Below are 13,379 nucleotides of genomic sequence, written 5' to 3' on the forward strand. Positions count from 1 at the left end.
AATGATTATGCTAATCCAATTTCAAAGGCTATTATCAAAATTTTAAGTTTTGTATGTTTTCATATAATTCTTAAAATTGTTTATATGGATGTTCATGAACTTATGAGTTTTGTTAGATCATAGGAATTATTTGCAAATTATTTGTTAGTTAATTCTTGATCTTGATGTGTTTTAATGGAATCCATAATTTGTCCTCAAGTTATGGATTACCAAAATTCTTTTCTTTAAAGTCTAGTAAGAACCATAGGTTACATTATTTGAAGAGTCTTTTTCATCATAAACAGTTTTATGGATTCCATAACTTGTCCTTAAGTTATGGACGACCAAGAGTCTCTTCATTAAAAGTTTATAAACCTTCATTAAACTCATAAGTTATGAAAATCCAAAAGTTTTTGAACTGTTCAAAAATTTCCCTCAAGTTTTGCAATTTGTAAAGTCTCACACACACTTTAGTTCCAACCCTTAGAGTTTTCAAAAGTTAAAATTCATCCCTTATACTTTATAGTATTATAAGTTTATATATATATATATATATATATATATATATATATATATATACACACATATATGTATATGTATAAGAGCGAGTCAGTCTTACCGCTAGTAGGCCTCATTCAAGAAGCCGATCTATAAGGGGGTATAAGTTTGTTACCTATAAAGTGGCAACTTAATGGGTGTCCACTCTGACCCACTGCATCCTTGACTGGTGGAGGTCGTAATCCGAACGGGTAAGACAAGGACTATAATTCTCATTAAAAGTATAATGATGAATATAAAGTAACTAAACCTTTTATAATTTCCCAATCTCAGTTACTTTAGGAAAATGTGAATTTGGTGCTAACCCATGAAATTTACACTTTGCACCTTACCAAGTCGTTGGTGGAGCATGTGTGGTTAACCGGCACACTAACTTGGACTAGTAAGGATGGAAAAGGGTGACTTAATGTTTATCATAGATCGGTGGAGCACGTGTGGTTAGCCGACACATTGATTATGTGATAATATTAAGGGTACCAAGTGAATTTGGATGGTTATTCACACCTTGTTTTGTGATCCTCGGCATCCCAGTCACAAAACCTGAAGGGAACAATCGAGATTGAAACATGCCATTGAAAAGTTTAATGAATTTAAAAGATCTAGGAGTTTCAAATCCAATTAAAACTTCATTTTATTTCGTTTTTCATGGTGGAAATTGGTGAATCGTCATTCACCTACCTTCAAATATTCTATAGCTTGGATTATGGCATCCCTCTTCCAAGTTATAAAATATTGTGTTGGGTCCTAGCCTAAATATTTCATATTGGGTGTTATATTAAGGATTTTAAATCAACTAACTTGAATCTCTCCCATTGTAGATGTATGGTTCAGACAAGTATGATCTTCCGAAAACTCTTGGAGCAAGCGTTCCTCGTGAAGATGATGTCCCACAACATCATGCTTCACTTCCTCCACCTCCTCCAATTATTCAACCCGACCTACAAGCTCGAAGACTTGAAAAGTTAAAACTCACTCAAGTCATACTGGATAGTAAACACAAGGATGGAAAGCCAGTGTGTGCACATGTCTTGGAGATGAAGGCACTCATTGACAGGCTAAGGATGATGGGTGTCGGGTTCCCAAGGAAGTTGGCTATTGACTGGGTTCTTCAGTCACTTCCTGAGTCATATGGTGAGTTTGTTAAAGACTACTATGTGACAAATCTCGACATGACCCTAATATATCTTACCGATTTGCTAATTGCTGCTGAATCAGCAATGATTTGGCGCAATGGTCAAGCAATTTGGATTGGAAGGTCTGCCTCCCAAGCTGACATGGACATCCCATAAATGATTCCTTCTCCTAAATATAAGGAATTGGCCATGGTTAAAAGTGATGATCATAAGAGAAAGGCCATTTCTGAGACTGCTCTATGTGATGGATCAGATGGGCCTATGTGTTTCTGTTGCCACGGAAAGGGACATTGGAATCGAAGCTTCCCTTACTACCTGAGATCTTTAGTCAGAATGTATGGTTCTGCTTCAGGTAACTCAACTATCTAACTATGTTAAGTTCCTAATTGTTGATCCTTAATACATGATGCGATTGGGTTGCATTTTAATGTTTTGCAGGATCAAGAAAAGGGAAGGAAGCTTAAAAGAAGAGTATGTTGAATATGATCGCGAAGATGGATTTCAATCGCATGGTTCGAAGATCGGATTCTTGAGCTGTTACTTAGGAGTTATGATAGATTGCTAGGAAATATGTAATAGCATAGTTTCCATTTAAATTTGCATTGTAAGGAAAAAAATTTCCGCATTTCATAAATGAATAAAATTTTTTGTTTTATTTTATTTTATATCTCCTTGCAATGGCATTTATGGAAAGTTAATGTGTGCATGTTTCTAGCACTAATGAATTTGATTCGTTCATCTATGGTAGTGTCTAAATTTACCAAATAAGGAAAGATTCTCATCACCCAAGTTTCAATTGGACAGAAACTTGGAATCATACAGGTTGTATTGCATGATAAATCAAATTTTCATTTTTGGAAAGTTAAGACTAATTCCCTGACCACATGTATATGTGAGTCAGGTGAAAAGACTAAAGGATCGGGTACACTAGGTGTGTACATGTCAAAGTCCACCACAAAGATCGATAAGACTATTCATCATGATTTACTAAAATTTAGTAAATATGGTTATACTTAGAAGTTTAAGTATAATTCTAAAGCATTAGAAAAGTTTTGATGTATGGCAGAACGAATGAGAAGAATCAAATCAGGCAGAAAGATAAAAGTTTCTCAAATCTGAAAAGATGGGAGAGTACTTTAGGATCATGTTTTATAATCATCTTAATGATTGTGAGACCATATCACAATGCATCCTCTGGGGACATCTTAGTACATTCTTATGGCTAAGAAAAGGATTCATGAATTGTTGGAATGGTTAAAATCAAGAAGATGAATCATACTTCGTACCAAAACAAGTCTAAGAGTCATACTCCAAGATTGTAATTTGAGTGACACATCTTAAAGAAGGGTTATAAAAATTGTCAAATGTAAGAGTAAAATGTTTTCTACTCTTGTACATTTGAAATTGGTAAGTTGTGATGTTTTTGGGTAAAACAAAGACCAACTAAGGCCAAATGTGTGAAGTGCTTATCTTGATAAGAATCCGCACTGACTCTTGAGCATTTGTTTGGTTGTCACGAAATGGTTCTTGACAAAGAGAAACTTATATGTCAAGAGGACAGTGGGCGTCTTAAAGGTCTTGAAGGTTTCAAGAGCTATTCAAGGTTACAACCTATAGTTTATCGCTAGCACACGACTTGAGGATTGTAACCTATCGTGTTGATATAATTCTTGTTTATGTGCCTATTCCGGTAAAGTTGAGTATATATATGAGTCCTATGAGTTCTCAATTGTGTGCATAACAACTTGGAAGCAATGGTGGGCCCTTGTGCTGCCAAGAGGCAAGAAATCAAGGTTGAACAAGTTCAATTCATATGAGTTTGAGTTTGTCACTAACCTTGTCTTGTGGTTATGGTTTTGAAAAATTCATATGGATAGGAACACATACACCATAAAATCTAAGTGTCATAAGGTTTCTTTCCAATTCATGAAAATGATGGTGAGGAAACGCTTTCACTAAGTAGATAGAAACTGTGATATTTGCCTTTTCAAAGTCGTCAGTGTAGCGTGTGTGGTTAACCGACTCACTAACATGGACTTGTGAGAAATGGAAAAAAGGTCTAAACATTATGATTGTGACATCCCTCTTCATAATTGTTTAGATACACATGTGAGCTATCTAAGGAAAGATGTATGAGTCTGAGAAGGTTAGATAAAGTTTTGTCGAAGCATCTCGTATCAGAAGTCTGAACTTCGGTGATGAAAGTCAATAAAGTATTGATTTCTATAAGTCGATTTTTGAGTATATGTCAAAGCTACTGAGAGCATAATTGTTATACTAAATAATTATTATGCTAGTAGGAGCAAAATCAATTATGATAAGTATTGTTAATTATAGAAAACAAAGTTTCGCTTGGAAAAAGGTTGTTTTGCTATAATTAAGGGAGAGGAAATTATACTTCATTTCAATCCTAAAAGTTTAGATTGAGATTTTAATTATCTTTGGTCAAGAATATATATATATATATATATATATATATATATATATATATATATATATATATATATATATATATATATATATATGAATTCTATGTTGGAATGGTTCAACATGAGGGAATTCTATATATATTGCATTCTCAAATTTCAATTATGATTAAGGCATCCCTCTTCATAGTCGATTTTTGAAAACATGGAAAATAAAAAATATTATAGCAAAAGACTGATCTACTATCATGTCTTTATGTGAGACATCATGAATCGTGTCTAATATGCTTCGGGTATAGGATCAATCACATGTGCTACAATATCTATCTGTTCTAAATTTTCAAAAAATGCCTAGAGCATTAAGAGGAAAAAAAGGAATAGAATCGGATATGACTGAAATGATTAAGAAATTGTCGAGAGCAATCTGAGGTTTACCTAAGATTGGTTTCTCATGGACAGTTGGAAGTATAATGTTAAATTTTGGAAAGGGCCATATTGACATATTCAGAAAAGAGGTAGCTCTTGTTCAGAAGTGATAGTCAAAATGAGAATATGAAAATGTTTTCCATATTGGGAGTTGGATTTTAAGAATCTATGAGAAAGTTAGAAACTTTTATGCAAGAAGGATAATCAAAAGAATATACTTTGAATATGAGACTTCGTTTCCATGGAATTGATCTCCACTGGAATAGTTTGTAATGTCTGTTGCCAGGTCTTTGTGACTTTTGTGGATAGTCATTGCAAGAGGATCAATGCATATGAGTTTAAAATCTAACAGATTACAGTAAATGACAAGAATTTGATATTCTTACATTTATGGTAAGGATTTGGGATTGTGAAATGAGCATCATTTGAATCATGTTCAATTGATCTACTTCACAAAGTAAAAGATCATAGACAAACACAGGTTTCATACTTGGAGTATGGCATAACTGTCGTTTACAAAACATAGTGTACATGCTTAGAGCATGGGACAACTAGTATTTTAATTCAAGAGCTAAGTTGATAAATCGAAACAGAATAATGTGTAGTAAATATGGTGATGAATAAAAGGTGTTTTATTCATATTCATAAGTGCTGAGACCATATTGGATTCAATTATTCTTGTGTTTCACCTTGCATGTTTTGACTTCCATAATCGGTCATACGTCAGAAGTAGGTATGAATTAAGACTGTCATGAATTGGGCTTGTAGATGACTAAAGGTGTTTAGCCATAGCAATGGATGCTACAACATTCATGAGTGCTCATAAGTTCTGAGTATTGGAATAAACCCATGCTCACTTGCATCACTTCATGGAATTTATCTCGAGTGATCTTGAGATGGTAATATCATATAAGTCTTCAAACCTAGAGATCTGACTTGTTGCCTATGAGTTGGTTATACATTGATTGTACATAAACTCATTCGTAACTCAATGTTATAAAATGTGCCTTTGTGTATGATTCAACAAGTAGTAGAACAAACATATGAGTCGAAGTTTATCTGTTCCGTCTTGGATTAGAAGCGATATCTGGGCCCCTCGATGATTTTGTTTTGACCCATGTACCGGGCCCGGTCAGAACTAAGTTGATCTATTCACTTAAGTTCTATGTCAAACAAATCGGAAATTGAAAACAAACTGTTGGACAATAAGTACGACGTCGTTCCATGTATTTGTCCGGCTGATATCTAGAACAGAGGATTATATGATCACTTATCTAAAATGGTGCTTCATAGTTCAACAGAGTTTTGAGAGCTACGATTGTCGGTTGGTTCCTGAAGTCATATCTGCTAAATATAGTTATTAGACTTATCCAATTGGGAGACCGTTGGATAAGGTGTGTAAGTCCATAACAATATTTGAGATGCACTTGACCCGACCCGACATGGTCCATTTGGGTTGCACTTCACCCAAATGATTTGGATAACCTTTTGTGAATAATACGTTTATGATTTGTTAATATATTATAAGTTATAACATATTAATATGAAATCATATTATTTAATTAGTATTGATCATAAATTAATTTAGAATTAATTTGATGATCAAAAGGTGACTAATTAAATATGGGCTCTTGTATTTATATAGTGTGGACTAATGCTTACTTAGTATGGGCTTGGCATGCATGGGAGTACATGGATAGTCCATGGAGCTTTTAACCCATGGATCCTTGGAAAGGAAGAGTCATGGGCGTTAGGGTTTACATGGATGTAACCCTAATCATCCGCACTATATAAAGGAGTCCCTGGCACTTGATTTGACACTAGTTGTGTGTGTACAAGAGTGGTGGGTATTTCAAGAGTGTTCATTATTATCTCAAGAGTTTTCCAAAGTTTGTGGTGATTTATGATTTCCATGTGAGGCATCCACACTATTGGTGCTAGGCTCTCAAACTCCAAGAAATCAACCACTACTAAAAGGTATGTCATTCTACTAGTAATTTTATGATTCAAGTTCCCTATGCCATGCTAGTTAGGATGTAAACCTTGGAAATTCTTATTTGCATGTATATTAGAGAAAACATAGATCCAATGTTTATAGGGTTGCATGTACACCATAGGAGTGTTAGAATGCTCAAAACCCCATCACTTAGGGATCAAAATGACATGAAATAAAATTATAGGGATGAATTTAGAAGTACATGAACATCAGGATGTTACAAAATTTGGAGAGCTTTATTTGGAGTCTTCGTCGAGTTTCAGAATCAAAGGTTACAAAATTAGGATCCTATATCCAAAGCATATGAGACTCGATTCATTATGTATCACGTAATATTTCATATTTGTTCAATCTCTTGCTATAATATTCCCATATATTTAGTCTCCTATGTTGTGGTGAAATGTCTTGCTGCCCAAAATGGGAGGAGGCAATTGAATAAATAGAGAAAAAAATTACATAAAAGACCCTATAAAACAGATACATGAACATAAATATACAACATTACATTTGACTGATATCCCCCCTCAAGCGAGATGGAGGCGGACCTAATCGTAACATATGACGAAAAAATTCAAATTGATGCCATGGTAGGCTTTTCGTAAAGATGTTTGCAACCTAGAGCTTGGTTGGAACAAACTTAGTATGACGTTTCCCGGAGGTGACTAACTCACGAATAAAATGGTAATCCAGATCAATATGTTTGGCACACTTTTGAGAAACCGGGTTTTGAGAGAGAAACAAGGCACTTTGATTATCACAAAGTAAAGTCGGTCTTCCATCCGGTAGAGCATGAAGTTCACATAAGAGATGTGTTAGCCAAATGATTTCTGAAGTCGTGTTGGCAATAACTCGATATTCAGACTTACAACTAGACCGTGAAACAGTGGGTTGTTTCTTAGCGCTCCATGATACATGATTACCCCCCAGAAATATCGAGTAGTCATACGTCGATCGACGAGTGTCAAGGCAACGAGCCTAGTTTGTGTCTGAATTACCGACAAGATTGGTAGATGTGGGCCGAGTAAAGGTTAACCCAAATGATAAAGTACCCTTGATGTAATGAATTAATATTTTAACTGCCTGAAAATGAGCTATAGAAGGAGCCTTAAGAAACTGGATCACTTGATTTACCATATAGGCAATATCGGTTCGAGTGATCGTTAAGTATTGAAGAGCACCTACAAGTGACCAATAATGGTTGGGATTATCATAGCTTCGACCATCAAGAACAAGAGGTGTCGCAGAAGATAAAGGTGTTGAAACAAGTTTAGAATCAAGAAGCCCCACAAATGAAACAATATCATGAGCATATTTGGATTGGCCAAGGAATAGGCCTGAATCCGTGTGGAGAACCTCAAGTCCAAGGAAGTAGTTTAGCCTGCCCAGATCTTTGATTTTGAACTCATGATCCATTTTTTTCAATGAAGGATCAAATGAGATCAGGGCGATTACCTGTGAGGATGAGATCATCAATGTAAAAAGTTAAATATAAGATGGAATAATTACGCTTAAAGATAAACAATGAAGGATCAGACTGACTACACGTGAACCCATTTGTGAGAAGAAATGAGCTAAGACGATGAAACCATGACCTCAGAGCTTGTTTGAGACCATAAATTGCTTTGTGTAGGTGGAAAACATAGCTTGGATGATGAGGATCAACAAAGCCTGGCGGTTGTTGCATGTAGACCGTATCACTCAATGTGCCATGGAGAAAAGAATTATTAACATCAAGTTGGTGTAGGGGACAATTATTGATGACTGCCAAAGATAATATCATATGAATAGTCGATGCTTTGACCACTGGACTGAACGTGTGAGAAAAATCAAGACCATGAACTTGATTGTATCCCTGTGCAACTAAGCGCGCCTTGTATCTTTCAATAGAACCATCCACACAAAATTTTGTACAAAACAACCATTTACAACCCACAATATTGTGCTCGATAGGTGGTGGAACATGCGTCCATGTTTGATTTAAATGAAGAGATTGCATTTCAGATTGCATGGCATGTAACCACTCGGTGGTGCCCATGGCTTAGGAATGGTGTGTGGGATCCTAAGAGGCAAAGAGAGTCGAGGGTAAGGGTTTATCATGCGCATATCAGATATATGCATAATGTTTAGGTTTAAAAATTTCATCCTTGGCTCGTGTGATCATGGGATGCCAGTGGGTAGGAGGTGAAGGAGGGCTATGGGGTGAAGTTGGAGAGGATGACGAGCTAGGATGAGGGTTTCCCGGAAGGCTGTCTTCAGATGAGGTCGATTGGGGTGAGTTGATGAAGTTGGTGTCGTCAGTTTCGGGCGAAGGCATACTGATAGGTAGGGGCGGTTGAGGATTGGAGGGAGGTGTGTAGGCCAGTGGCACACACACGGTGCATGGCACAGTAGGTGGGGGTGAGATGGTGACACCACAGATGGTAGGGTCATAGGTTGTAGGGTTTTGATAGGATAGTCATCAAAGAACGAGTGTATAGATAATTGAGTGAGAGGTGTTGGAACATTGTGGGTGCCAAAAGGGGAGGTATCCTCATCAAAACGTGCATGTCGTGTTATGAATATCCAACAAGTAACTGGATCAAGACATTTTGTGACATCCCCAAAATCACGGCCAGAAAAGACCGATTTTGTTTATGCTTTATAAAAATCAGAGTACTTCATTTTATAAAAAGGTTGCGGAATTTGTTCCCAGAAAAACATGGTAAATACGTTATTAAAACATTTTTGAAGAAACGTATTTATTTCATTTTAAAATGTTTGGGATGTCATCGTTAATACCGAAACATAAGCATAAACAGAACTTACAATGATTTACACTAGTGATCTACATCTCTTTTAAATCTCTCAGTGCAATGTCACTTCACTTCGTCACCTGTGATATACATAAACTGAGTGGGTCAGGTTGGGAAACCTGGTGAGTACATAGGGTTTTCAACCCACAATAATATAATTATTATGTTCAATCAAACAATCAACCCAATTACCCATCCCCATTATCTTCTTTACTCTTTAAGGATTTAACCTAAGAGTCATCTATCCTGCATTCGTTTATTCCGAAGTCCCTTACTTCCAGGGTTATGGGACTGGCACTAAATCCATAGCTGCCAATGTTCGTTCATAAAGCACTAATTCCATAGCTGCTATAGTCTATTCATCGGGTACTAAATCCATAGCTACCAGTCTTTATCTAATAGGTACCAAGTCCATAGCTACCAATGTTCAACAGGTACTAAGTCCATAGCTACCAATTCCTACAGGTACTAAATCCTTAGCTACCAGCGTCTAACTAATAGGTACTAAGTCCATAGCTACCAATTCCCAACAGGTACTAAATCCATAGCTACCAACGTCTAAAAGGTACTAAGTCCATAGCTACCGGTGTTTGTCCCATAGGCACTAAGTCTATAGCTGCCAATGTATACTCACGTCATCTTCTATCTCTCATAATTCATCTACCCATCTCATACCCAACATTTTCGTATATATAAGATACGTATACAGTTTAAATCATTTAAAACGTGTATAAATCATTCATCCAGCATAGACAACAAGTATTCAAACAATATGCACACATAGCACGTAATTTATATTAAAATACTTCATATCTATGTGTAAGATGAAAGTAACTATGCACTCACCTGAGTAGGTGGTGACTCAGCACTCGGACAGCGCTTCGATACTCTCAAAACGATATTCCTTTGATAAAACCTAGTATCGGTACCACTAGGGTTTAGTTTAACGATAACCGCGACAAATTAATTAGTCCGAGTATTATTAAGCGTTAATAATACTCGATATAACTCATAATAATAGCCCAAATAATTATTTTAAGGACCTAATAACATTCCTATAATTATTTGAAAGCTATATTAAAAATTGCGTAAGCGTAGCACACTTACAGCGAATTTTTATTAAAAACTGGGCTTCGCTGGAGCAGCGTTTCCGAGCCGAAAGCTTTTCTTCTCGGAGCCGTCGGGCGCTCCGGGGCTTTCTTCTCGTGATAGGGAGGTTCCCTAGACTCGGGAGGGGTTTAGGGAGGCTAGAGAGAAGTTAGAGAGAGAAAGAAAGGCTTATGGTGTGAAGAAAATATGAGGAGTTCACCCTTGTATTTATAGGAAGTGTATAGTAAAGTAGTCTCCAAGCTTTGTCCGTAACTTTTGCATACGAGCTCCGTTTTTGTCTGTCTTTTTACTGTTGAGTTCCTATTAATGAGATCTTCAACTTTCATTTAGACCTCGTTGGCTAATTCTCATTCTATCTCGGATTTACAAAACTGTATCAAATTCGTCGCGCTTGAAAAGTAGGGACTAAGCTTCGTCCATAACTTTCGCATACGAGCTCCATTTTTGTCTGTCTTTTTACCGTTGAGTTCCTATTAATGAGATCTTCAACTTTCATTTAGACCTCGTTGGCTAATTCTCATTCTATCTCGTATTTACAAAACTGTATCAAATTCGCCGCGCTCGAAAAGTAGGGACTAAGCTTCGTCCATAACTTTTGCATACGAGCTCTATTATCGACGTTCTTTATATCCACGCGTTGGTATTTACGAGTACTACAACTTTCATTTAGATCCCGTCGGCTAAAAATCGACCGATCTAAAATTCAGATTTCGGGTTGTGCACTGCTATGCTAAATCTTAGAAAAATCATAACTTTCTCATACGAAGTCAGATTTGGGCGTTCTTTTTATCGATGTTCTTAGTTTAACATATTCTACGACTTTCGTTTAGATCGCTAAGGCTAAATCTCGCTCTATCGTAAATTCACTATTTACGCTTCTCGGTATCGTGTCGGTCCCGTCGCGAAACTTCAACGGGTCATAACTTCTTCGTTATAACTCGGTTTTCGGCGTTCTTTATATGTACGAAAACCTTGTAACATACTCTACAACTTGATTAAGATTATTTATTCTAAATAATCTTTTGTCGAAAAGTCGTTTTCGACCCCTATTGCCTCTAATTTGACTAGCCTAGATTTACGGGCGTTACACATTTATATCCTTTGTATTAGGCATGATAACCCAAAAAATGCACGGGATGCTGTGTGGCGAAAGCTTGTGATCAGAATAATCTCGTAAGTAGGGATAAACACGACATCCAAGTGGCCGAAAATTCATGTATGACGGAATCCGATTAAATAAAAGATCAAAGGGGGAGCGGTGAGCTAATACTCTCGTAGGCAAATGATTGATACTATAAACCACAGTGCTAAGTATATGCACCCAATAAGATGGTGGAATATGAGCATTAAACATCATGGCAAGCCCCATTTCCATAATATGATGATGCTTACGCTCCGCACGACCGTTTTGTTTTGGAGTATAGGGACACGATATTTGATGAAATGTGCCATTTTTAGTAAGTAATTGTTGAACTTTGTGGTTTAAAAATTCGGTCCCACCATCGCTTTGAAAAATCTTGATTTTGGTATCAAATTGCGTCTGAACGAATTTAATAAATGTATCAAAAACCTTAGAGAAATCAGATTTGACTTTGAGTGGGTAAAACCACGTAAACCGAGAAAAATCATCCATAAATGTGACATAATAACGATATCCATCATCAGAAGAAACCGGTGACGGACCCCAAAGGTCACAATGAATTAAGTCTAAAATATGTGATGCCCGTTTGGGATTTTCCACAAACGGAAGTCGGTGAGACATAGCAAGTTGGCACAGAGAACATGAAACTGGTTTTGGTAAAATGGATGAAACTAATAAATTTCCTAATTTATTTAACATTGTAATTATATCAAAAGAAATATGTCCCAGTCACAATTGCCACCGTTCATAAGAGTCTCGTGGCCTAGACTTCACAAAAAACGCAGATGAAGGTGGAGAGGACATGAGAATATAGAGACCATCTTCACATCACCCTTGAGCTGGAACATGTTTCTTGATGCGGTACTGAATAAAAAATGAAGATTTGGAAAATACCACATCCACATCATTATCATGAGTTAGCTTCCCAATAGACAATAAATTTTTTGTAAGATGGGGAACCACCAACACATCGCATAAGTGAAGACCATTAGCGATCGAAGATGTCCCAGTAGAAGATACATGTAAGTAAGTACCATTACCAAACATAACAGATGCTTCAACACTAATGGGCTCGGTTTTGTGTACAGATCCGGGAGATGAAACCATGTGATCGATAGTGCCCAAATCAACATACCAATCGAGACGTGAAGGATGAATAGAGAACTAAGCATTGAAAGCCCTAGAAAGATCTGTGTCAGTGGGCAGTGGAGAGACATTAAAAGAAGCAAGACGAGGGCATGACAATGCATAATGACCGATAGTGCGACATAGCTGACAATGTGGTGGGCGACCACCACGCCCACGCCCCCATGAGAGCCACGCTAACCATGACCACAATATCCAGAAAGAGCCGAATATGGTGGATGTGCAAAAGGGAAAGTAGCAGACTAATGTTGCTAAGTCGAGAAAGCAACCGGAGGCTGAGTATCATTGTTTTGTATAGTCCGCAAAAACAGTTTATAGACCTCAGCCTATGCTAAAAGGTCACGAAAAATAGAAGGCATCTGGGAGGCACGAATAGCTGTGGAGAAGGTTTCAAATGAAGCACCGAAACCACATAAGAACCAATAATTTTTATCAGTTTCATCAACCGGGTGACCAATGGCGGCGAGTTGATCGCAAATTGCCTTAAATCTTCTTCCAAAATCTAAACCCGTGGATGTACCTTTAGTTAAATGGCGTAACTGATCACATAGAGTTTGCACCCGTTCCATGGATGAGTTGCCATATGCTCGTTCGAGTGAAAGCCAAATCTCTCTCACGGTAGAAAGACCCACAATCTCCGAGAAAGACTCCTCAGTTAGTGAGGCATGAATG

General features: G+C 37.0%; 1 protein-coding gene across 1 annotated transcript; it reads right to left on the reverse strand.

The window, feature by feature from the left end:
- Positions 1–7,493: 7,493 nt before the first annotated feature.
- LOC111884568 (uncharacterized mitochondrial protein AtMg00810-like) lies at positions 7,494–7,931 on the reverse strand. Its single transcript, XM_023880874.1, has one exon. The coding sequence runs from the start codon at positions 7,929–7,931 to the stop codon at positions 7,494–7,496; it is 438 nt and encodes a 145-aa protein (XP_023736642.1).
- Between the last annotated feature and the right edge of the window lie 5,448 nt (positions 7,932–13,379).

Source organism: Lactuca sativa, chromosome 2 (assembly GCF_002870075.4).
Source record: "Lactuca sativa cultivar Salinas chromosome 2, Lsat_Salinas_v11, whole genome shotgun sequence".
Lineage (NCBI taxonomy): Eukaryota > Viridiplantae > Streptophyta > Magnoliopsida > Asterales > Asteraceae > Lactuca > Lactuca sativa.